General features: G+C 45.7%; 2 protein-coding genes and 1 long non-coding RNA gene across 5 annotated transcripts; 1 reads left to right on the top strand and 2 right to left on the bottom strand.

The window, feature by feature from the left end:
* Positions 1-648: 648 nt before the first annotated feature.
* TDRD6 (tudor domain containing 6) lies at positions 649-11,044 on the bottom strand. Its single transcript, XM_063153533.1, has 5 exons — positions 4,435-11,044; positions 3,860-3,978; positions 2,872-2,961; positions 2,393-2,450; positions 649-1,015 (listed from the first exon to the last, which is right to left on the bottom strand). Exons 1-5 carry the CDS (start codon positions 11,042-11,044, stop codon positions 954-956), a joined length of 6,939 nt encoding a protein of 2,312 aa, XP_063009603.1. The 3' UTR covers positions 649-953.
* A 2,411-nt stretch (positions 11,045-13,455) lies between these two features.
* Positions 13,456-21,097, bottom strand: SLC25A27 (solute carrier family 25 member 27). 2 transcript variants are annotated; one of them, XR_010027269.1, is made up of 10 exons: positions 20,961-21,097; positions 19,304-19,474; positions 18,425-18,509; positions 17,635-17,757; positions 16,816-16,928; positions 16,100-16,184; positions 15,412-15,504; positions 15,013-15,115; positions 14,378-14,574; positions 13,456-13,955 (listed from the first exon to the last, which is right to left on the bottom strand). XR_010027269.1 is itself a non-coding variant. In XM_063153113.1 (9 exons), exons 1-9 carry the CDS (start codon positions 21,061-21,063, stop codon positions 14,503-14,505), a joined length of 948 nt encoding a protein of 315 aa, XP_063009183.1. In that variant the 5' UTR covers positions 21,064-21,097; the 3' UTR covers positions 14,124-14,502. The 2 variants fall into 2 exon arrangements, 1 of the variants encoding a protein (XP_063009183.1); XM_063153113.1 differs by lacking the exon at positions 13,456-13,955 and having other exon boundaries at positions 14,124-14,574.
* Positions 20,666-24,439, top strand: LOC134416448 (uncharacterized). 2 transcript variants are annotated; one of them, XR_010027271.1, is made up of 4 exons: positions 20,666-20,909; positions 21,057-21,340; positions 22,644-23,559; positions 23,762-24,439. It is a non-coding gene; the product is annotated as an uncharacterized LOC134416448 (long non-coding RNA). The 2 variants fall into 2 exon arrangements; XR_010027270.1 differs by having other exon boundaries at positions 20,668-20,909; positions 22,644-22,816; positions 23,469-24,439.
* Positions 24,440-24,720: the final 281 nt, after the last annotated feature.

Consider the following 24,720-nt stretch of genomic DNA (forward strand, 5'->3'; position numbering starts at 1 on the left):
CCCCCTTTTCAACACCTGAGAAGGAGAGTAAAAGGTGAGATCTCCTTAAAACAGCAGCAGGTCCTTAAAACAGCTCAGCATGTTGCACACATGTGGCAGCAAAACCATTCCACTGGGTCTTCTTCATATTTATAGGAAAAGCTTCATCTTTCATTAGCACAACTGCAGCAAGTTCAATTAATTAAGTACAATTAACATTTCAAAACATTCAGCATAGCTCACAGTGCTCTAGAGAGCTGGTTAGGGTCAAAACACAACCATTGACTGCAGAACAGCCCTCACACAGCATTTGGGCTTCTGCACAGGAACAGACAAGTCATTAAAACACACAAACAAACCAGTATATGCCAGGCAAAGCTTTATTCCAGCTTCTTCCATTGCTTTAGAACAGCAGCAAATGCAAGACTTCAACCCAAAATAACTATGCTCCCTTATGGAGGGAAAAAACCTCCCCACCCCTACCCCCCAAAAATACCCTGCTCAACTTTTTTTTTTTAAGAAAAAACAAACACTTAACAATGCAACTTTTCCAAAAGCAAACATCAGAAAGCAGTGCTGTACAACACAATAGCATATACAGAAACTCACAAGAAACTTCTGTTAAAGAACCACCCACGAAAAACTCCATAGAAGTCAGTGCACCCTCAGTCAAAAAAAAAAAAAAAAAGCCAGTCAAGAGGCAAATTCTAATTTAGGAAATTACAGCTATAAGAAACAAGCTAACAATAACAGTCTAGCAACAACAGCTGTAAGAAAACAAGCTGAAAATAACAGTCTGCCAACACTATTCCTTTATAGGCAAGTTCAGCAGTGACAAGTATTTGGTCAGCTAGGTAGAAAAAATAAGCCACTCAATGCTCTGCTGGTATTTTTGTTCCCACAAACACATTTTCATGGGACATTTCACACAGAGGCACTTATTCAGTTTCATGTGGTCAACGTGCCACTTGGTTTCAGCACTGCTGGAGGACATGAGCATCTTCAGCTAAATTGCTACTGCAGCCAGTTTGCTTTTCTATAAGGAATAAACACAGATTAGACCCATCAAGATGTTTCTATACATGTGTATAAGGGCTTAAAGATCAAAAGGGCTTCAGACTAAATACTACTGACATACTGAACCATGTTAAAAGACTACACTTATTATACAAAGATAAAACAGCTGAAACAGCAGAAGATGAAGCAGCAGTGCTCTCAGATTTCAGTTATGAGTTCAAGTTATTCCATCCCTCAGTGGGCTTGGCATAAACCACTGCAGGAGGTTTTGCACCCTGAGTTCCTCCTACTCAAACTGCCTTTCCAGGCAGTGGCAGTGTGTGCAGCAGTTCCAGCTCTGTGACATGTGGGTGCATGACCCTGACTCACCTTTCCTGCACACACTAACTCCATGCAAAGCGTTCAAGAACAGAAAACAATCCACAAAATCAAGAATAATCCTGCATTTGAGGGATGCAGTTTTGGGAGAGAGTTTGTAGACTGACCATTTTACATTTTATCAAATTCTTTAACTACCTTTTTCTTGCTCAACAGGCAACCCAATCTCTATTGCAAGCTTCCTAATCTGTTACCCATAAACCAGTAGTTATACTGAAATACAATCACCAATTAACACCTGAAAGCACAAACGCTATCCCCACTTCAACTCAGTTTAGTCTTCATCAGACAGCCACAGAAACAAACTGCCCAGACAGGTTTTGGAGTCTCCATTCTTGGACAGATTCCAGAACTGGCAGTAAGGTTTTTCTTTAACAACCTGATCTAAGTTGGCCCTGCTTTCACCACCAGGAAAGGCCCCTTTCAACCAGAACTGCTTTACAGTTCCATAATAGCATATAAACAAAAAGAGCCTGTACTATTTATTTGGTACACTTAAGAGGTGTTTACCAGTAACACTTCAAAATTTTTAAGTAACAATAAAGATGTACTATTTTACAAACTATCCTTACAACAACTATAATGGTATTAGTATGGATTTAGATTTATACATGGTGGAACTGGTGCACCCAAATGCTAAACAGAGTCTGCCTAGCAGTTGCTCACATTGCCTCAGAAACATGACCAAGAACTTGCTGATGGCAACACTCAAAGCCCTGCCACAATCTGTAACTTAGGTCAACCACCCCAGCTGTTCCAAGAGGCTCAACTCATTAGATTAATAAATAAATACTAAATTGGTTTGTAATCCAGACACAGTAGCAGCTTTCATTCCATGTAGCCACCCTTAAACTGACATACATAACGTAATGCCATCAAGAAAACCCCAGCAGTATCAACTACAGAAGCTCAAATTAGTGTTTCAAACATATTTTCTAAAATAAAGCATTTCCTAAAAAATTAGAAACCATTCAAACACAGAGTACACAACCCATGTGGGGCCTTGAGGCAGACTTACCTTGAAGTAAGGACTCCTCTGGTAAGGACTGCAAGTTTTCTGTTGCAGGGGTAAATGCCTACACAAAAAGGGATCCTGTTAGGAAGCTGGCACTATTGCCACGACTTCCATTGAGGTGCTTCCTTTAATACTAGACTAACTTCTTACTGGACTCCTATTTACTATTGTTTTCCTCCCTTATAACTCACTACATTTGTCTTCTGCCCACTTTTCACTTGGATACAAAGGCTGCATGTGAAGAACAAACCGGAAATTCATGCTGTTATCATCACCAGCAACATGGCTCATGACCTGAACTCTGGATGAGTGGATGAGTTTTTCATCCACTGGTAGGTCCTTCATGAAGAACACTGGTGACAACCTTATTATTCCTTCCAAATTACTCCACAATAGAAGTATTTTTCATGACTTAGCAATTAGCTAGCAGCCTCTCTAAAAACCTGCCCTGTCCTGCCCAGCCCAGTACCACACTGCCGTACCTCAGATGATCTGCGAGCCCCGTCAGGAATCCCGTTCCAGACGTTCTCAGGATGCACAATCTCCTCATTGCCACTGCAGAGGTTCAAAACCTGTACAGACAGAGCCAAAGGAGATCTAGCACAGCAGCAATACACTTACAAGCAAGACACAGCAGTAGGAAAACACAGTTGAGGACTCTGTGCCTCAGGGAAGGTGTTGAGAAGTCTGGATCTTGTAAAGAAGAACAAGCTGATCTCCAATAAAACTGAATGTAGGGACTGAGGCTGCTCAAGGCTCTTCTGGGCTCCTAACCCAAGCATAGTGAGAAAAGGGCTGCAAAACAACTACTAGATCAGAACCAGAAGGAAGCTGGTGAATAGGGATATCATTACAGGATAATCCCTGACACTGCCTCTCATCTGAATGCACCTGAGCTTAGTTTTAGACACCCAAGGGATCTACCAGCACTAGAGCTGGCTTGCACAATCTCAGACATTTAATCTTTCAAAAGGATGCTTTTATGTAATGACCTTTTGGATTTGCAAGACACATTTCACTGAAGCAGTAATAGTTGTGGATTCATTATTACTTGCAGTATAGTTTGAGTTTCTTCCCAAGTTCCTACTGATCTAGCACTAACTCCTCAAAATACCAATAAAATAATGGCAAGTTTCATGAGCATGTAATGGTAACACAGCTCCACTGCAGAACACTAACTTAAGGCCAGACAGAATCACACACGTGTGCCTCAAACTGGAGTGAGATCCTTCAGTATTCCCAGTCAATACAAGAGAATAAGATGTGAAAGGAACATCAAGTGTTGACATTTATCATCAACTCTATTTGAGACACCACTGTTTCTCTCTAGTCTATAAATTCAGAATCAGCCCTTGAAATACTTAAATTCTGTAACAAAATTTTTGAAAAATATTTACCTAAGAGTTTAAAGAAGGACTAAAGAAGGATGAGATCTTAAGAGTGCAGAAGGAGTATTCAAACCACACTTACCTTGGTACCCTTCTCAGATACCTCCAAAATGCGAGCATCACACCATTTGAGAGAAGTCCACACCACACATTTGGAACCAACAGCAAAGCCCTTCAGATTACAAGGATAGTCATGGTGTGCTACAAGAAATGGTAAGTTAGCAATGGAGGAGGAAGGAAAAAAAAAAAAAAAGAAAAAACCAAACTCACAAAACCCCACAAAAATCAACCCTATAAAAACCCCTCAAAAATCAAATCTCAGATACCTCAAACACTGCTGCCCCACTCCCTCCAAACTACTTGATATTTGAAAGTTAAAAATTTGTCATCCCAAACAAATCTGGCAAATGCACTTCATGTTCAGAATGGATTTCCACTCAAAATCATTAATCTTCCCCAGTAAGACTAGTTGCTGAGACTGTCACATTACCCATGAGAAACTGAACTCAGTCTGCTGTCCTTAACTCATCAAAACATGAACACTAACAAAATAACTTATTAGGGAATAAAAGCTGGGGTTTTTTACAAGAAAGCTATGCTCATTTTTGAATGGCACAACGTTTTGATTATTTAACCCTTTAAAATCAGATACTTTACCTGCACTGCAGTCAGCCAAGTTCTCATTTTGCTTTTTGTCTTCCCCAGGCTTACAGCCTAAAGACTGAACACACATATTTTCACTCTCTTTAAATGAGTCAGTCAAGTCTTGCTCCATCCATTCTTCCACAGAGTCATCTTTCTTCTTCTGCCACCCCTTATGTTTCTCAACTTTACAGTCACATGATTTCACAGAGAAAACAGGCCTTTGATTTGCTGAGTCTTTTGAAAGAAATGAAAACTGACTTCCACTACTTGGAGAACTCTGTAGCACAGCATGTTCCAGCCCTAACAAATCTTCCTCCCTGTCTTCCTCAGGAGGCTGAGCATTAGGCAGTACCAGTTCCAGAAAGGGCTCAAATTTGGCTCCTAGCATCAATTGCTTGTCATGCATCTTCTGAGGCAGCTCTTTCTCAGGTCTACCACCAGATGATGACAGCCTTAGGGAAGGACGGTCTGCTTCCATCCAATCATCTAGCATAGCTTCTGCTTCATGAATTCCAGACAAATTTGCTTGCAGTTTCTTGGTCTCCTCTCCCAAAGAAGGCTGAACATCAGATGGAATCAGCTCTACTGACTTCTCTCTGTCACTAACTGGAGGCACCAGATTTTCTTTCTCATTAAGTAATGGCAAAATTTCAAGAGAGTTCAGAGCTATCAACTGCCCTGTCTCCTCCCTCACATCTGGCAGCACCAGCAATTCCTGCTTCAACACTGTCTCTCTTGTTTCACTGCCTGACGCTGCCTGCATTTCCAGAGACTTGGCTTCCAGTGCTTCCTTCGTTCCCTCACCACAGGAGGGCTTTTCCATAACTCCCTCTAGCCCCTGTAGGAGCTCATTTAGATCATCACATGGTAAGTGCATTTCTAATGGACCCAGTTGTCCTAATGTCTCTATTCCATTGCTTGCAGATGGCTGTGCCTGGAGCACTGGCAATCTCTGCAGCTCCTGTTCCTCTCCTAGGAAAAGGCTGGCTGCTGGAGCACTGCCTGCCACTTCTGCTTTCAGCTCAGCCTCCTCTCCAAACAGTATTTCAGACAGGTCTTGCTCTTCAGCTTTCATTCCATTGCCCACAATATGAGGGCTGCAGTTTCTCATTGGTTCTAGCAGCACAGTGTTATCACTGTCACCTTCAGACAGAGGTCTCTCTTTATCAAAACTGTTCTCACGCTCTCCTATTTCACATCCACCATCAGCCTTCCCACTGGCAGCTCCCACTGACACATTTGCTTCTGCAGTTTCTAAGCATTCAGAAGTTACACCCAGGAAAGGATCAGAACAAAATAAAGCACTTTGACTTTCTTCCTGAGCTAATCCACAAGGAGCAGCACTTTCTTTGTTGAGACAAAGACCCAAATTGCTGTCTGAACTTCTGTTTTCCTTTAGGGGGTTGCAAAGGTTTGAGAAATCACTGTCATTAGTTTCTTTGTTAGCCTTCCAAAATGGCTTCATCTCTTCATTAATACTATTGCCAGAAGCTTCCAGCTTGACAACACACAGAGGGACTTCAGAATCTTTATTTTCCCAAATTTCTACAACTTCAGCTTCTAATACAAGGTTTTCAGTCATATCATAAAACTTCTTATTTGCCTCACTAAGCCATGAGCCATCTGGGGGACTGAAACCTGAGAGACAGCAAGCAAAAGCTTGCCCAGGTACTCTGAGCAGTTCACATGGCATCTGTCGGATCATCTCCAGCCTGATGTTTTCCTCGCTTCCGTAATCCACGTGTCTGACAACGACACTGTCATCACTCACACTGCTGATCTGAGCTCTGTAGAACCACCCATCCTGACTGTACTTTGCTAGACAAATATCTCCACTTTTAATACAAGACTTGCCATCATTCAGAGAGCTTAGTCCAAGCTTTTCAGCTTCCTCTATTTTTTTCTCGATGTAGCTCACATCTTTGGTATCAGCACGGTGACACCAGAAATATCCTGGACTATTTACTACTGTAACGTAAATTTTTAAAGTCTGACCCGCCTCTGGAAATTTCCAGATAAACGATTTACAATCACTTACACAGGAAGTCTCATTTTGTACCTGAGGAGGCAAAGACTCACAGCCAGTTATCATATCATGGTTCTCTCTTCTATCAATTTTCCTTCTTGAGAAAAGTCTTTCTCTATTTGCAAGATCTTTATCAGCTAAATCCACTGTTATTATACCTTGATGGTCACTGAGAATAACTTCCCATTTATCCCCAACCTTCTTTACAAATTCACACGACAGCAGGATTTCACTTGTTCTCTTGGTGAAGTAAAACACTGCTTTCTCTGTCCAGCCAGCATTTTTTTTGCATTTGAGTCCACCTAGAAAGCAGTGAATGCTCATTGCTGGAATAGATGACAAGTTCTTAGGGAGCCTGCGTGCTTGATCAACACTGATCACAGAAGTGTCACCATAATCAATATAATGTACCCTTATTGAATTGTCAGAAGTCTTCTCTTTTACTACAGCTCGATACCACAGGCTGTCTTCTGAATAAACAGCACTGATTAAATCTCCTGCTTGGAAAAGCTGTCCACAAGGGTCTTTCACTGATTTACCATTGTTTAAACTTTCCAAAATGTTGTTAAGCTGAACCTCATCACTCCCCAGTTGAACATAAAAATCCTGGGGGTCACTGACGTAAGACACATACACTAAGGTTTTAAGAGCTGGCACTATCTTCTGTGGAGGCAGATCAGATGCATTTTTAAGCATTATACACCTGCCTTCAGCATCAGACTTAGTATCTGACAGTGTATCCATCTGGGAAAAGAGCAGAGACTCCTCCCCTACTTTATTCAGCAAGACTGGATTGTTCTTACTGCTAAGCACCTCATTAGGTTCTAGCAATCCAGCTGCCACACGACCCTTCACAGAGTGCTGGAAAAGGTTTACAACTTCTTTGAAGTGTCTTCTGCTCCCTTGCTCTTGCTGGGCTTCAGGTCGACATTTTCTTCTTTCAAGAGGCCTGCCTGCACTGAAAGGGGACCCTGCAGTCTCATTCCTCTCAGGCACATTTGTATTTCCAGTGCACAAAGTCTCACTGTGTACACGACCACGCAGTCCTATACTGTTTAGGCTCAGCTCTTTCAGTTTTGTATTAATTTGAGTATTTCTATCAAACAACTCAACCAGCAGTGTATTATCAGAGTCCTTTGCTACCACTATTGCTTTTAATCTCTTTTCCAGGACAGCTTCCTTAAACCATGTTGCAGCTTCCTTGGAAACAGATGATACATCAGACACAGAACACTTTATGGCCTGCATTGGCACAAGCAAGATATCAGAAGCATCATTGGGCAAAATAAGCAGATCATCTGTCTCTATTGTCTCTGTGTTCCCAAAATCCACAAAGAAGACTTTAGCCTTAGGCTGTCTTTCCATAATTACTCCCCTATACCACTGACTGTCAGAGTACCTTGCCAGACACAAGGTCCCAGACTTCCCCAAGGATCCTGAGCTGGCCACTGTCTCACTCAGGGAAGCAATGTTATCAGCCAGCTGTGCCAAGGTATCTCCACACCTTTCCAGCTGGCAGTAAAATGTCCATGGATTCTCAACATGTGTAACATAAACATCTTCCTCACTCCCAATTTTGATGCCGTGACTAGAATAATAGAAAGAGTGAAGCTGGACCAAAGATTCCAGATGCTTTTGAGGAAACAAAGGTCTGGCTACACCCCTCTCAGTGAGAAACTGGCAAGCACTCTGAAAAGGTGTGATTAGATCTACAATGTTAAACAGGTCCCTATTTATTGAAGCCAAGGCAAAGATTGTACACTTTAGGTCAAGGTCAGATGACGAATCAACAACAAACTGACGAAAGGCCCGAATTGCTTCTTCATCCCAAGCAAAAGGATTCTGACCATTGGGTTGGATTAAGTTGTAAAGGCTGCACCTGAATGCCTGAGCCTCTAACCTAAGGAATCGTTCGTTAATTGCTCGCAGCTTCGTTAGGCACACCTGCTCTCTGTTGCCATAGTCAACATAGATGACTTCTACTTTCTCTGCACAAACTCCTTCACTAACTATTAAAGCCCTGTACCATTTCTTGTCCTCTGAGTACTGGGCTAAACAGACAAGATTTGGCCAAACATGTGGCTTAGATGAATTCTTGCAATGCTCCTGAATTTCATCCATTAGTATCTCAAGGTCCTGGCAATTTCTACTTAACTGACACCAGAAACAACTGGGACTCTCAACATATGACAAAATAACATGAACTGTACTTCCCACTTCTAAATGGCCTCCACAAGAGGAGCCTGGCTTAATTTCCACATAGTTCTGCCTCAAAGAGGTGTGCAGATTTTCCTTACCCTCATAGTCTCGAGAAAGAAGAGATTCACTATTTTTAGAATTATGAAAGGCTGCAATAGGGCTCTCTCTGACCACCACACCCATGTGAGAATCAAATATTCTATCATTGCTCTTTAGATTGCATTCTTCTCTGAGCCTCTTCTCTGCATTTACTTGGCTTTCCTCTGCAGCACACACTAGGGGAGAGGCCTGTGTCACAGACTCATCTGATTTCTTGCAAGTCTTGGGTATTTCATACCTCTGGTACTTAGCATAACCCCCCTGGGCCATGAGTTTACTTACTCTTCCCTCTCCTAACTGGGACTGGTCAAAAATTTCAACCATGTATTTGTCACCCTGCACATTCAAAAACCAAACCTTTAGCTCCTTGTTCAGTACCATCTCCCTGAATGCAGACACAGCAGCTTCACTCCAACTCCCTCTTGGAGGGGAGACACCTGCCAAACAACACTTCAGGGCTAAAGCAGGCAGTTCCCTGAACCGAGGGAGCAGCTCCTTCACAGCACACAGATCCACAGTTTCTGTACTGCCTCTGTCCACCAGGTGTATTTCCAGCCCAGTGTCCAGCACCCTGGTAACCACTGCTCGATAAAAGACACCCTCGTTCCCACTGGCACAACAAAGGGATCCAGGCTGTGGGTCCCACCCAGCACCATCCAGCTTTGTGGAATGGGAATAAAAATTCCACATGCTCTGCCTCAGCTGCCTGAAGAGCTGGTAATACTCATGGAGCTGCAGCCAGAACTCAGATGGGTCCTGGAGGTGGGAGACCTGTGCACTGTACAATGTCCAGGTCTTCAGATACACACCAGCAGCAGCAGCCAAATCTCCATGGGCTAAAACAGGAGGTGCTTCTGGTGGCAATCCCAACTCTTCAACTAAGGATTCCTCTACTTCCAACTGCTCAGGATCCTCAGTTTGGCTCACATGACTGCTGGCCAGGCAGCAAGCCTGAGACCCAAAAAGATGGTTCAAATCAACACCATTTTCCCCATAGAGAGTCACATAATAGAGATGCTCAAAAGAGTTAAAGGCTTTGATGTGAGCACTCACTCCTCTGCCGAGCACCAGCGCTTTCAGCAAATCAACCTGCAGCGAGGACCAGCCACAGCCCCCATCCGAAACACCCTGAAGAGCACACGCGTAAGTGACCACAGGCATGCGGAAACACTCGGCAGGCAAATGGCGCAGGTTCGCTCTGCTCACAGTCTCCTTCTTGCCATAGTCCACAAAGATCACGAGAGCTGCATGCTGGTGCTGCTCCCCAGCAATGAGCTCCAGCAGAATGGCACGGTACCACTGGCCATCCATCCCACGGGCAGCACAGGGCGAGCCCACTTTGGGCAGTAAGTCCTGCTCCCACTGGTCATAAGCATGGCACATGGTCTCAGAAAGGCAACAGATCTCCTGTGACAGGCACTGCAGCTGGCAGTAAATGTGGTGTGGGTCTGAGACATGGGTCACTAGGACAGGCTCTGTCACATCCAACTGAAGCTGAGGGTAGTAGTAATCCAAGGCAGGTGACAGAGGCTGGTATGAGAGCAACACATGGACAAGCTGTGGAACTGCAAAAGCTCCGAGGGAACACGCTGGAGGCTGCTGACAGAGCTGCTTCTTTAACTGGCCAGAGGGCAGGCAGCGCCTGAGCACCTGGTAGAAGCAGCTGGGAGAGACTCGTTTGGCCAGGCCCAGCTGCTGCATCTGAGCCACGAGCTGGGGCAGCTCGAGCACGATGACCTGCGGCATTATCACCTCCTGCACCACACCAGACACCTCCTTGCCTTGCAGGAAGCTGAGGAACTCCATCGCCTCCACCGTCCACTTGGACACGGGTGAATCCCCACTTGCTGTCCCCTCGTTACTGTGGCAGGGCATGACTTCGGCCACGACACAGCCCAGCACCTCCGGGGGCAGCTGGAACAGCTCTGCGCAGCCCCGGGCCAGGTAATAGGCAGACGTGGTCACCACGTACCCCTCGTCCAGCAGGAAAACACGGTACCCCTGGGCGCTACAACTCACCACACAGCAGCGGTACCACACACCCAACACTTCCACCAGCGCCATGTCTCCCGGGCACAGCCTGGTCTCGCTGGCCCCCAGCCCGCCGGGCTCTGGGCGGGCCGCCAGGCGCGGCCCTGCCGCCGCCTGGATCTCGCGGTACAGGAGAGCATAGTCAGCCTTGCTTTCCCCCAGAAGCCCCCACAGCCGCAGGACGGGCACCTCGGGGTACAGACCCACGGCGCGGACGCGCAGGGTGACGGTATCACCGCGGCCGAGGGATCCCGGCCCAGAGCTCATCGCGAAGCCACCTCGCCCGCCTCCGCCCTCCGCACGAGGCGAATGATCGCCTCACCCTCCGCCCCTTGGCCTCATATAGAGCACGCGCCGCCCACGTGACCCACGGGGAGCCGTTAGCGGCTGCCCCAGCGGCGAGTCCATTTCGATCCTCTCGGTGGGGTGGAGAGCGGCGCGAAGCGAAAGGGGAAAAGGAGAGGTCAAGCCAGCTGAGACGTGGGGCCGCTCCTGCTACGCTAAGAGTACGCAGAGGCGCCACTAAGAGGAGGGTTACGGAATTATGTCCGGGGCGCCGCGGGACTCAGGGCAGAGCCGGGCGGCACTGCCCTCGCCCACGGTGGAGCGCTCCACGAGGGACGGGTGGCGGCGGGACGGCGGGGGCGGGATGAGGGGGAGAGCGCGCCGAGCCCGCTTAGCTCCCATTGGTTAGAGCGGCGCAGAGGGCGGGACACGCGTGCGGAGCTTGGCGGCTATTGGCCAGCGGCGGCCTGGGGCGGGGCGTGGTGTGAGGGCGGCAGCCGCGGCGTGAGGGCAGGGAGCTCGCACCAGGCACCCGTCAGGAACCGCTAACAATTGAGATTTATTAAGAGTTAAAGAAGTTTTTCACTACGTGATTTTTACGAGGCATTTTTGTCATTTTTATTTTGAGCTGTGCCTCAAGGGTCCGTTTGTGACCAATGTTATTTAGTATCTTCATTAATTGCATAGGTGAAGGGTTGAAGTGCACCCTCAGCAAGTTTACAAGTGACACCAAATTGAGTGACACCAAATCCTGTGAAATCATTGGGATAAATAAACCCTCTGTCTTTTTAGTGTTAGCGTGTCAGGCATTACTTTATTCTTCGCCAAGAGAGGGTCCTGTGGGTCTGGCTGACAAAATCCTGATCTCTATACAGATGCAGATACAGAACTTTTATGTTTATTTATATATGTGCTTTTAGCAAGCAAATTAATATTCACTGGCTCTAAATTACAGAATTCTTGTTCATTAATTAGTATTCTGTCTTCTGTTGGATATTGATTTCTCACTTTTGCAAATTAGTCTAAATTCTTCAGTCTCTTTGTTATCTTTTTTCCCAGCTAGGGACTTTCCAGCACACATACTGAGTCTTTGTTAGTCTCTTTGTTGTCTGCTGTTTTCTGCAGAATGTCTTTGTGGTCCATAAATTGTGCACTCCTTATATCCAGTTTCATCAATAGACCTCTCTTCTTTCAAGCTTTATTAATTGAAGTGTATCAAGGTTATTCTAACAAAACTTAGAGTTTCAGTGATTTTTCACAAGCTTGTGCCCATAAAAGTAGCTTAAGGCAACTTTGAGGAATGCAGGCTAAAAGTGGTTTTACACACTGCTTATAATTAATATACTGGCTCTGATGATCAGAGAGGTTGAGCAGCTGTCCTTTGTGGAAAGGCTGAGAGGGTTGGGATTGTTCAGCCTGGACAAGAGAAGCTTCAAGGGGACCTGACTGTGGCCTTCCAGTACCTGAAGAGAGCCAGCAAGAAACATGGAGAGGGACTTTTTACAAGGGCCTGGAGTGACAGGACAAGGGGGAATGACTTCAAACTGAAAAAGAACAGATTTAGATTGGATATTAGGAAGAAATTCTTCCCTGTGAGGGTGGTGAGACACAGGAACAGGCTGCCCAGAGAAGCTGTGGATTCCCAATCCCTGGAAGTGTCACAAGGCCAGGTTGGACGGAGCTTGGAGCAATCTGGGATAGTGGAATGTGTCCCTGCCATGGCAGGGGGTTGGAACTGATCTTAGAGGTCCCTTCCAACCCCAACTGTTCTATGATTGTATGATAAAAGTACTTATTCTGTCTTGTGAGAAAGGTAAAGCTGTGTATCTGTCACTGGCTTATCAGGCTAACAGGAGGGCGGGCAGGAGTGCTTGGGATGGAACTGAAGCAGCAGCTTTGCTGCTTTGTCATTGCTGGTGCTGGAGTACAGGACAGAAAGAACTGGGATTTGTTTCTCGGGATGACAGAAAAATACCAGGATTTCTGAAGAAAACCGTTGGATTGATGCACAGGAGATTCTGCCTGAATATGAGGAAGAACTTTACTGTGCAGTGACTGAGACCTGGAGTGGATTGTCCAGAGAGGCTGTGGAGTCTCCCTCACTGGGGATATTCCAGAATTGTCTGTACACAATCCCGTGCCCTGTGCTCTGGCTGACCCTGCTTGAGCAGGAAGGTGGGACCAGATGAGCCACTGTGCTCCCTTCCAGCCTGCCCCGTTCTGTGATTCTGTGACTCCCTAATAATGGTGAGATGAATGTTTTCCAAGCTGGAAGCACACCCCAAATGCACACAGCCACAACTGAACTACAGTATAATCAGAAAAAACAAGAGCAAGCCAAGAAAACACCCAAACTGTGTTCAGTGAGAAAATGGCACATTGGAGACACTGGCTGCAAAGACTAGAAGAAATCCTGGGTATTTATTCAAAGAGCCACATTTTCTACATTAACTCAATTACTAGATATTACTAAATCAAAGCCAGCTTTGTTTTATCTACTCACGGCTGCATTTAATACTGCATTATTGACCCTTGATTGCCAAAGGTGAACCTAGTGACAAACAGCAGTAGTCTCCTTCTCTATGAAATCTGGAAGGCTTTAGGTTTAAAAATAAATAAATCATTCCTGTTCAAACCTTTTGCATTATTGAAGAGAACACTGTATTTCCATTGAGATGTAAAGTGGGCAGAGTGCACGCTCCCATGGAAAATGACCCAGCCTGCCACATCAGCACTGAGATTGTCACAGGACAAGTAGTTCACCTTGGTCCTGTGGAATATCCTGAGACCTTTGAGCATTGCAGAACAAACCAGGCTTTTGATTTTCTGAGAACAGGACTGCATTTCAATCATGATCTTACTTCAAGAGTTGAGTGGAGAGGTCAGGCAGTCTCTGGGGAAGTAAGAGAAACACAAACCCTTCCACTTTTTGTGCAAAGCAGATTTGGAATCAGGTAACTGCTTTTATCTTTTTTAATACCTAGCACTACAGGTTTGGTTTGCTGACATATCAAACCAATGAGAGGTAGTTCTTGATCTGTGTGCAAATTAACAACAAAAATTCACAAATAATTTTATAGATGTTTAGCCACAGAACTTAATTAGTGCATTGATCAACCTGCTCTTGTTTTTTAGTAATAGAAACCATCTCCATTATCAAACAGACAGTATTATGTTCTATTTGCTTGGTAGAATGTTTTTTATTCCTGTTTTCTGGTTCAGAAAGCTGATGCTGGCTGGTAGCTGAAGTATTGTTGGGACAGTTTTATCCTGTGGATAATATAAATTTCATGTAGGAGTCTGACAATCAAATACCTTAAGTCATGGCTGTTCCCAACTAGTAAGGACTGGATTTGGAGCAACAAGCTATGCATGTGATCCTACTACCCTGTGGAATGAGAATTCAGCTTGACTGCTCTTCTCTGTGAATATTGAAGGTTTTAAAAAGAAGTAACTCCACACAGCCTTCTGATTTGTTCATATGTAAGCCAGAATACCAGCGACCAGGGTGCCTGTGAAAGCAAACACTGAAGTTAGAGGCTTAAAACAAAAGTAACCCAAGAAAGAAGCCCATTAGATTAAACTGTCTCCTCTTAAAAATCATATTTTTAAGTTCAGTCTCATGTTGCTCAGGTTCCCAGAGAGGTTCCCAAGCCTCTGTCTGCTCAGAGAGGCAGAACTCCCCATCCCTGGACGCCCCATCCCTGAACTCCCCATCCCTGGAAGTGTTCAAGGACAGGATGGACGGGGCTCTGAGCAAGTGGAAGGTGTCCCTGCCCATGGCAGAGGGTTTGGAATGAGATGATCTTTAAAGTCTCTTGAACCCAAACCAATTCTATGATTATGTCTTTCATACAAAAATTTTAATTTTACATAGGGTTAGGGCTGCATCCACACTCCTCACATTTTAATGCCAATTGTTCTCGTAAAGAGAGTTTACAAGCACGTACCATTCGCATCCAGGTTGGTATAAAGCCTTTGTACAGAGACATTAACCCTTCACCCTGCACTGTCTGAATCAAGCAGTCCATGGAAGATTTATAGAGCAGACCTCTAGCAACATGCAAGGAGAACAAACAGTGTTAGGATTACACATACACAATTAAAAAAATAAGACATCCCCCTCATAAAAATAATTTGTGGTGAGATTTTTCTACAAGCCAGAGTGCTTTTGTGAGCTCCTTGGAGTAGGTGGCCATCACAACAACACCCCCCATTTACTAAATCAGTAAAATCATCTGATTAGAATGATGAAGAGCAAATTATCAACTTAGCACTTCACTCCCAGTGAAATCAGTCAGCCCCATGGTTTCAACAGGCTGCTGAGGTGGTCTGTGAAGTGTCCATACCTTCCCTGCTTATCTCTTGGCTGGTTCATTATCCGGGTTTTGACCACGTCAGCAGGAGTTCCCAGCACAGCTGCTACCAGCCCAGAGCAGACACTGCCAACAGCAACAGATACTTAAGGAAGAAACCAAGATGTGTCATAAAAATTTCAGCATTGTGGTTCCAGTTCTTATAATAAAGATATACTAAAACAGTAATCATCAAATCATGAGTAATAACTCATAATATAAACTCAGTTTGGGAGGCTTACTAATACTGCTCTTGCTTACATGTCCTCCCAGTGCCAGCTGCCCTCACCTCTGTGTGCAGTTCTGAGCCAGGGATGAAGGACCCACAATAGGCAATTCATAATATTGTTTATATAAAGCAGATTTTTTCATCACTTAAGAGAGTAAAAGAGGATGTTCTGCAGAAGTTGTATCACTGTGCTCCCACAGATTAGAGCAAAGGTGTTTAAATGTACCAACAAGGCACTTCTAGTGACGGCAGTTTTGTAGCAATGATTGCATCCTTTCTCTTGTGTCTTCTATAAAGTGATGTTGTCTAAGGAAAAAATAATTCTAAAGTTGCATTTCATCAGCAGTATCAAAATCAAAGAATGGGGTATTCTGCTGGCACAGAGAGGCAGATGAAGACAGCAAGGCTGGAAATGCTCCACAGTGGAAAAGGGGTAATTGGAGAATATGGCACCTGCTGACACTGTGAGTCACACTGTTGTCCACAAGTGTCGTGTTCAGAAGCAAGAAGTGTTTCACTGTGTCGTAAGTGGTCAGATCTGTAAAGAGGATAATGAGAAAAATCAGCACTGTCAGGAGTGAATGCTGTGTGCTGTTCACAGCACAGGATGTTCATTTCCACTGAGGCTCCTGCCTTTGGCACAGCTGGCACTCTGTCCCCGTTTTTAATGAGGGCTATGGCACCCGAGTCCTGTCTTTAGACCTGTGAGTACATTCTCCTTCTGCTCCCATCTGCTCTGATTTACCTTGCAGATGATGCTGAGCTGTATCTGGGTGACCCTCAGCAGCCCTGTTGCTGGCTCAGCTTCCTGGCTTGGTCTCACACCTGCCTCATCACCACACACTTCCCTACGGATCTGGATCTGGGTGAGCCTGGCTGCCTTTGCTGGCTCTGCCCTGCTCACCTCACTTGGGCACAAAGCTGGTGAAGTCCCTGCTTTGCTGGCCATGGGACCCATTCAGCTTCTGGCTCACTTTACCTTAAATTCAGGTAAAAATTGTTACTTCTAAGCCATTTGATTTCCACAGGACCAAAACACAGGTGCACGAGGCAGAGGTCACTTGCAGGGTGCTCCAAACAGGGCCCTAAGACAAAGGGAGCAGCTGAGCTCCTTTTTCTTAAAGCTTTGGTGGAGCCTAAAATGCTGCATGCCAAGTTATTCCGTTTACCTCCCATATTCACCAGAGCAGCTCTCTGGACATTTGGTACCCATCCAGCCCAAAGTCCCCTTACTCCTCCTTCAGACAGGATCTTCAGAAATGCGTGGTGCATGCCCCGAAACCTGAAATCAAGATGAAACCTGTGGGTAGATGGCCCAGTGAAATCTTTGCATGTTCCAGTACTTTGCTGCACAGGGTCCTCACATAAGATTAGGAACTTATCCATGCAAGGATCTGGCACTCCAGATCCATTTTTGGATTTGTCTTTGACTTTCATGCCACAATATTTTACTAGAGATACTAGTTGCCTTGCAAAGCAGCGATCTGGTCCCTAACAGCAGACAAGCCTTAGATCCCACACTGGGTTACAATACAAAATGTATGTGACACCAAATGATGGCAGCAGTTTGAAATGCAAGGAGCAGCATGTCCTGGTATTTGCAGAAGAGTCTCAAGCCTTGCTGTGTGGCAGCCTTCCTTGTGCCTATGCATCCTGCATGAGCCATTTCACTCGTGCTTTCTTCCATCTTCAGAAAGTGTCCTTCCCTCCCCATGGTGCAGTGCTGGCATGGATGTGCTGCAGCACACAGGATGGGTTTGTGGTCCCTGGGACCAATAAATCAGAATAAAGAAGATGAGTACAAATGGAATAAGGAGGAGGTCTTGAATCCCTCCCCCTTTAACTGCCCAGAGCAATTGGGTGCTCTCCCTGTAAAAGGGCACAGAGCAGCTGGGGAGAAGGGGTGGCAGAAAACACAGAGCAACACACCCTGGGCTAAAGAGTGATCAGTAACAGGGGGAGAAACACCAGCTCTGAGAGGAACCAACCGTAATGGCTTTCCTTCCAACTTCCTTTTCCCCTCCATCTGCATCTGCACCTTCACCAGATCAGTTGGGCTGGCAAAAAACTGTCCAATGGCACCTGCAGATACGCCTCCAACCACAGCTTTCCTGCCAAATGGAGAGAAATTGTGCTCCAACCACAGCTTTCCTGCCAAATGGAGAGAAATTATGCTCCAGAATACACTGAAAATCCTCACAGGTCACAGGGCTCAAGCTGAAGAGTTCAGCACCCCAACCCAGGTGGAACAAGTGTAAAAGGTTATTCCATATATTAACAGCCAAAGCAAAGGTAAAATTGTGGTGGCTACAGGTTGTTAAAATAGTCAGTAATATTTCTGTCAATTTTCAAAAAGGGTTAAAACTTAACTGAGGAAAAAAAAAAACTAAACAAGGTTACATTTTGCTCTTTGCTTAAGGTTTAAAAGCAGGATGGCAAAGTACACAAGTAAAGGATGATGCTTCATGTATTATAACTAAATGCCCACCTAAAATTCCAAACTGCTTGCTGATATATAAAACTTTTCTTACTCTCCCACTGCTACTAGATGAACTGTGTTAATTTATGGGTCTGTTTATTTTAGTAAAATCAGAAATTTCAGTATTATCCATAGGTCCCCCTTCCTGCAGCACTGGGCATGACAAGTATTTTGCAGTAGGTTTTATCAATCCCATTCTAAAATCAAATACATTTTAGAGCTAAGATAGGGCTGTAGGTCTCCTACAGTAAGCACAATCCCCAAGCAAGCCATAAATATGCATGAATATGCAACATTACCAGAGAGGAAAGCTTTCACCCTCTGCCCTGCCAAGCACGGAGTCACGGAGATGTTCGTAAGTAACCATCCGGACACCAGTGTACACTGTGGGAAACAAAAGGAGGAGACAGTTCTTGGGTCTGCATTTCTGGAGGTCAAAATGAGAGAGAGACCAAGACCTTGGTTTATGGCACTCCAGAGCTTGCCTGGGTCAACTGGTCACTGCTCTCATGTTTGTGATCTGAATGGGGAAAGTGAGGGGTTTGCCTGGTGCCAGAGGGAGACCCAGGGCATCTTAGCATCAAAAAAATCTCTCTGGCTGAGCCACAAGTCTGCCAGGAGGCAGCACAGCTTTGCCTGCACCCTAAGGAGATGAGACTGCATCGCCTCCTGGGCTGATGCCAAGCACAAAACCTCCACAAGTGCTTTTGAGGTTTCTTCTTGTCACTGTATTTCCAACTAAAGCACAGAAAGCTGTTACTTGTGGCAAACCGCTGATGCATTTCTTTTAAGCAATTGTATTTTTCCCTTGTGCTTCCAACCTCATCATTTTTCCTATCCTTTTCCTAATATGTCTCCACTTCCCTCACACATGAGACATTTATTCTTCTGAGAACTCTGAGTGTCTGGACTTCCTGAACAAGACCTTCATGTAAAGATGACAGAGAACTTATATTTTGTTTTCCCAGAAGCCAGAATAAGGCCATGAAGGACTGGAAAAGGGAAGGAAGAGATGCTATTGATCTGAAATCTCGTGTATTTCAAAGTGGGATTGCAGGGCTAGACTGAAAACTCCTCACAGATTTATTTAAAGTACAAGAAAGCATGGCAAGCTCACTCCAAAAGGCTTGGCCACAGGAGGCAGGACCCATCGTGTCCCATCACGAGCAGATATTCACCTATGTGGCGGTAGACGGCCGGCGTGGCTCCTTGCCAGAGCTTCCATACCCCCTCCTCCTGCGCGATTCCAGCCGCCGTGCGCAGCATCCCGCGGTACGGCACCGCCGGCCCGGCCGCAGCTTCACCTTGGACCTGCAGCCGGGTTTTCGTGAGATCCAGGGGAAATGTCACTGGGAACAAAGGGCCGGGAACACACGTGAATAGGAGTGCGGCTGCAGGACGAGCTCCCGTGCCGGGAACAGCCTCACCACAACGCCCTGCCAGCGCCCGAGGGGCTGGGCAGGCACCAGCAGGGAGCAGGGGCTGTACCCAACAGGGTCCAGGAGATCCCTGGAGAAAAGGAGAATTCTCATCCAGGTCTGTTAAAAGTGGCTCTAGGCACAAGTAACTAAATGACATTCTTGTCATACACACTTTCTCCCACATTTAGTTTTGCAGATTTGTTATGCAAATATGTGTACCTTCTGAGGGACTCAAGATCAAAAATCCCATTCCAGTTACTCCCCCTGAACACAGACCAGTCATATCTCTCAATTGATCATGTGGTCTTTCCAATTCTGTCCAGCCACTGTCCAGCACAGTGGCAGCACATGTTATGGTCAGGAACAACCCCACAGAGGTCATCATAATGCTGACATACTTTCAGGCTCCCTTACAAACTTACATACCTATCTGTTCTACAAACCACCCTAAAGCATGCTTGCTTTCATTATACAGGCACAGGAATAATGTCTAGCCTGTTATTTCTCTCACTGAAATAACTGGTGCCCAGTGAAGGTGATCTCAGCTTGCCAGGACAGCTCCTGAAACAGTATGGATACATATCTGTGGCCCTCATTTCAGTTCCAGGCCAGGAGTGCCTGGTGATGGACCTTCCCAGCCTGTGGCAGGGAAGGAGCAGGGCTTCTCTTTGTTTGATACCTCTGAGACACACCAGGGTCCTTCCAAAGCAGGATCAGGTGCCAGGGGAAGGCACTCACTGCTCAAAGGCTCAGCAGGTTTACAGTCTATTTGTGCATTAAGTTTGGTATGCATGTTTAAAGATTAACAAAGCTTGAGAAGTTACAAATTCTTAGAGAAATGTGACTGACTTGCCTTTAAGAGCCTGTAGAAATTATAAAGAAAGTGCTGAAAAATACTCAAAATAAGTTACTTGGTCACAAAGCAGTGATGCACAGATGCCAGTGGGCTTCTATTCCATGTTTCACCAAGCAGTTTTCTGACTCCATTTTTATAAACATCTCCACTGTGACCAGAAACTTAAGAGTTGATTTTTCTTTGATTAGCCTTCATTGACTATGAAAAGTAAATTCCTGAAGGAATAAGGCCTTGCTAGTAACTTAGGCAACAGATCTGCCTGCCTCTTCCGGCTTTCCCTGGAAACCCAGCCAGTGCAAAGCTTAAATTAGTCACAACTGCACTGAGTTAATAATGACTGCAGCCCTTCGGTCTCCGAGGCAAAGATTTCATCCTGGAAAACCCTCCCTCCAGCCACAGTCAGGTGGCATAAAACACTTAGATTACGGAACAGCCACGACTAGCACAGTGAAATGCAGATTTGCTGGAGCAGAACACTGAGGAATGAGGCATCCGGGGATGCCCCCCGTAAGTTAATCTGACCCCCCTTCCCTCTCAGAAAACCACGGTGAGTTGTACCTAATTCTGCCACAGCCGCTGCACAGGCTGACAGAGCGAATTTGCTGGCTCGGGGCCATCTCTCTGGAAGAGGTAAGCTGCTCTCTTCTTCTGCAGGTGACATCTAGCATCTCACATGAACCGAGGGCACCCAGCCACCCTGCCCGGCTGTGTCCGCAGCAGGAGCGGGCCCTAGCGCAGGTCAGCTCGGGGTGCTTTAGGAGACAAGCTGCGGAAGGTCATGGTTCTCCAGCGCCAGCACCGGGAACTGCAGCAGCCCGAGCGGCTCCGCAGAGCTGTCAGGTCCTCCTGCAGTGACACAAGAGACTCCGACTCAACAGGCTCCTGGGAAATGTAGTCTGTCACCAAGGCTGCTCTGGGCCTGGAAACCGGCGCTGCAGGTACAGACACACGCACGGATTTGTCCGTTATCTAGATTAAAAAGAGTAATTAAAGTTCTCATTAATCAGGCTGAAGATTACACGTGGGGTCTGTCTGCTTTGCGGGGTGCAGTCATTGGCAGCATTGCCTGGGCAGCCCCAAACTCTGTTCCCGTGTCAAGCGGCTGCAGCCGGGAGGGATTAATTGATCCAGATCTGCTTTGGTAAGAGCTGCATTAGCAACAGCTACGTGCCGAGCTGGGGCTGCGGATTAGGCACGCAGCACTGCAGCTTGAACAAGGATCCCAGCGAGCCTGGGATGGCAGAAATTGATCACTTCTCAGAGCTCTTAAGTGAAAAGTTTAAAGCTTTTCCTGGCGGAGTGCTGAAGGCCTGTTGTATGCCAGTCCTAATTTCTCTTAAATTATTGTAGAGCTTTTCATTTATCATTAAGGCTCAGCTGAATCCCTAAGTTAATCATTAGCCATTAGTCAATAATCCTCATGCTGCTTTGAGGATGTTTTTGGTCACAGAAACTTATTCCAGAATACCTCCCCACACCTCTGACTGCCTAAAGCTTTGGTGTGTGGTCCTTGCCAAAATAATTCAGCCAAATTAAGGGAGCATTTCAGGTGAAATATTCAGTTGGAGTTGGATGAATCTGTCTCATTGGTCACCAGTAACTGGTATTAAATTGGATCCTTCTTGGGGTTAAAATTCATTAGAATTCATGCAGGGATAAAACAAACTCCTGACAAAGCCGTGGTTAAAAATGGGGAAAGGGGATATTTCAGTCTAATGCAAATGTTCCTGGCTGCATGGAATGTATGAGTGGTTCAGAGCCTGTTTCTGGACAGTTCATGCCATCTGCTGTGGCACTTGGTGCCTCCCTCCACAGCTGTTCTGTGGGCTTGGGTCAGTTTGTGCCACACTCTATCAGCCTGTATCATCAACTGTGATGTGGGATAGAGAGGACCTCTAGAGTTCACCTGCAGCCATCCTACAGTCCTGTCACAGCAGGGAGAGCTTTGGAGTTACAGCAGGTTGTCCAAGGTCTTGTTTGGTGCCCTGAAAACCTCCCAGGATGAGGGTTTCACAACCATCCTTGAGCTCTACACCTCTGGGTCATTCTGTTTTCTCTATGACCATGCTGTAGGGAGTAAAAAACAACAACTAGATCTCTCCTTAAAGTAAACCTCACAGCATTGCAGCTTCCTATGGAAGGAGCAGCTCTCCATGGTCATTTCTAGCCTGAAGAAATAGGTTCTTTTTTTAACCAGATGATTGGGGGATCGCTGTGAAGAGGAATATTTTCTTCCCACAGGACCTTTGAAATGAGCCTGACTAGAGGTGGATGCTTGCATGGACAGCTCTGTGATGTGTGAAGGGCCAGTACTCATGGAGATCCATCAAACACCTGGAGTTCCTACCTCCCCAAGTCCTGAGAAGACAGGACCAGCAGAGAGGATCCTTCCTATTAATTTATTTGAATTCTCAGTGAGATGGAGTTTTTTGGTTTCTGTCCCAAGCCAGTCTGACCAAAGGCTGCATACAGAGGGAGAGAGTGTGGACTTCAGATGGGGTGAAGCTCAGCAGCAGGTCTGGGCCAGCTGTGTGCTGCTGGAGAAAGCAGCCAGACTGCCCAGTGCCCCCACCAGTGCCTCTGTGTTAGTTCACTTGGAAAACCATTAAACATTAACCACTGCCCAGCCTGAGGAAAGCTTGGCAGTGACTGCTACATATTCCTACTGGCTGTGTCCTCCTCACAACAGTGCCTTGCATCTCATGTGCTTCACCAAATCATGCCCTAAAAGTACAACCCAAACAAAAGAAACAAAAATTGCCAAAACTAACACAAAAGCCTTTAATGAATGTCTTCACAGAAGCTTGAGGAATTGTCTGACCTGTATACATAGGTCACTTTAAACTCACTACTCAGTTAATGAAAAAATACCATGCATATAATGAAAAGATGCATTTTCTCCAATATTACAAGGCTTTAGCTCTCTTATCACTTTACCCCTTTATAGGAAGAGAAATACTTTAATGGAGAAATAAAACCAGGAAATAAACATATAAAGAGCTGTGATAGCTAAACACAGAAGTGTAGAAATATCACAGTTAACAGTGATTTATCTGTTTGTTCCAGACAGTTTGCAAAATGGAGAACACCTAATTTTTACAGCTGACATGTGTGAGCTTGTTCTTCTGCACCTACAACCAACATGTAGCATCCCAAGGTATTTCAAAATGACTGTTTAATGAAGAACATACACCTAATTTTCACAGCTCTCAACCTCCTACTATTCATGTATATTTCTGCTGTGCTACTTTTACCATACTGCCTGTCTGCACAGGTATAAAGGTTCCTGTTTGTGCACCTCTTCCTCTATAGGAAGTGAGTTAAACTGTATTTGTATCTGTATTTGTTTATGCCCACAGCCTCTTGCCCTTTCACTGGGCACCCTGAGAAGAGCCTGGCTCCATCCTCTTTGCACCCTCCCTTCAGGTGTTCATAGACACTGAGAAGATCCCCTGAGCCTTCTCTTCTCCAGACTGAGCTGTCCCAGCTGTCTCAGCCTCTCCTCAAATGACAGATGCTCCAACCCCTTTTTGGCACTTCACTCTTGGCAGAGGATCACCTCCCTCAATCTGCTGGCAGCACTTTCCCTGATGCAGCCCAGGGTGCTCAAGGTTCATCTCTGACCAACCTGGTGTCCACCAAGACCCCAGATCTGCAAAGTTCCCGTCCACCCAGGTGCCCCCTCAGCCTGTACTGGTGTATGGTGTTGTTCCTACCCAGTGGCAGAACTTGGCGCTTCCCTTTGCCAAACTTCGTTAAGTCCTTTATTTTTGTTTGTTTGTTTGTTTATTGTCAGGAAAAGCTGGACCAGGGGATCCTTGGGGTCCCTTCTGAGCCATTATTCTCTGTTTTTGAGCTAAGTCCCTCTTTGCCCATTTTCCAGCTGGCTGAGGTCCCCCTGAGCGGCAGCACACTCATCTGGTCTGTCAGCAGCTCCTCCTGGTTTTCTGTTCTCTTCAAAGCTGCTGAGGGCGTGTGGGGGTAGATGCTGACAGCACTTCCTAGGGGCTTTTTATACTTAATGTATACTGTAAGTAATTTTGATGTACCGCTTTCACACATGCAAAGAAACTAATCTGACCTCTCTGAAACCTTGTCTTCTGGCATGGCACAGATATAATAGAGGTGGCCAGCAGGTTTTGATCTGTCAGTTCAACCTCAGAAGTGTCTCTGCTCCTCAGACACTGGACACACATCCAGCCTATTATGAGGTATTTCAGACAGGCGAGAGATCTCTTTCTTAAGGTTTCTGCTTCAGGTGATGCCTGCAGAAGTTTCTTGCCATCTCTGAGCTGCTGAAAGCTAAATGTCTGCAACT

The sequence above is a fragment of the Melospiza melodia genome, chromosome 3, assembly GCF_035770615.1.
Source record: "Melospiza melodia melodia isolate bMelMel2 chromosome 3, bMelMel2.pri, whole genome shotgun sequence".
NCBI lineage: Eukaryota > Metazoa > Chordata > Aves > Passeriformes > Passerellidae > Melospiza > Melospiza melodia.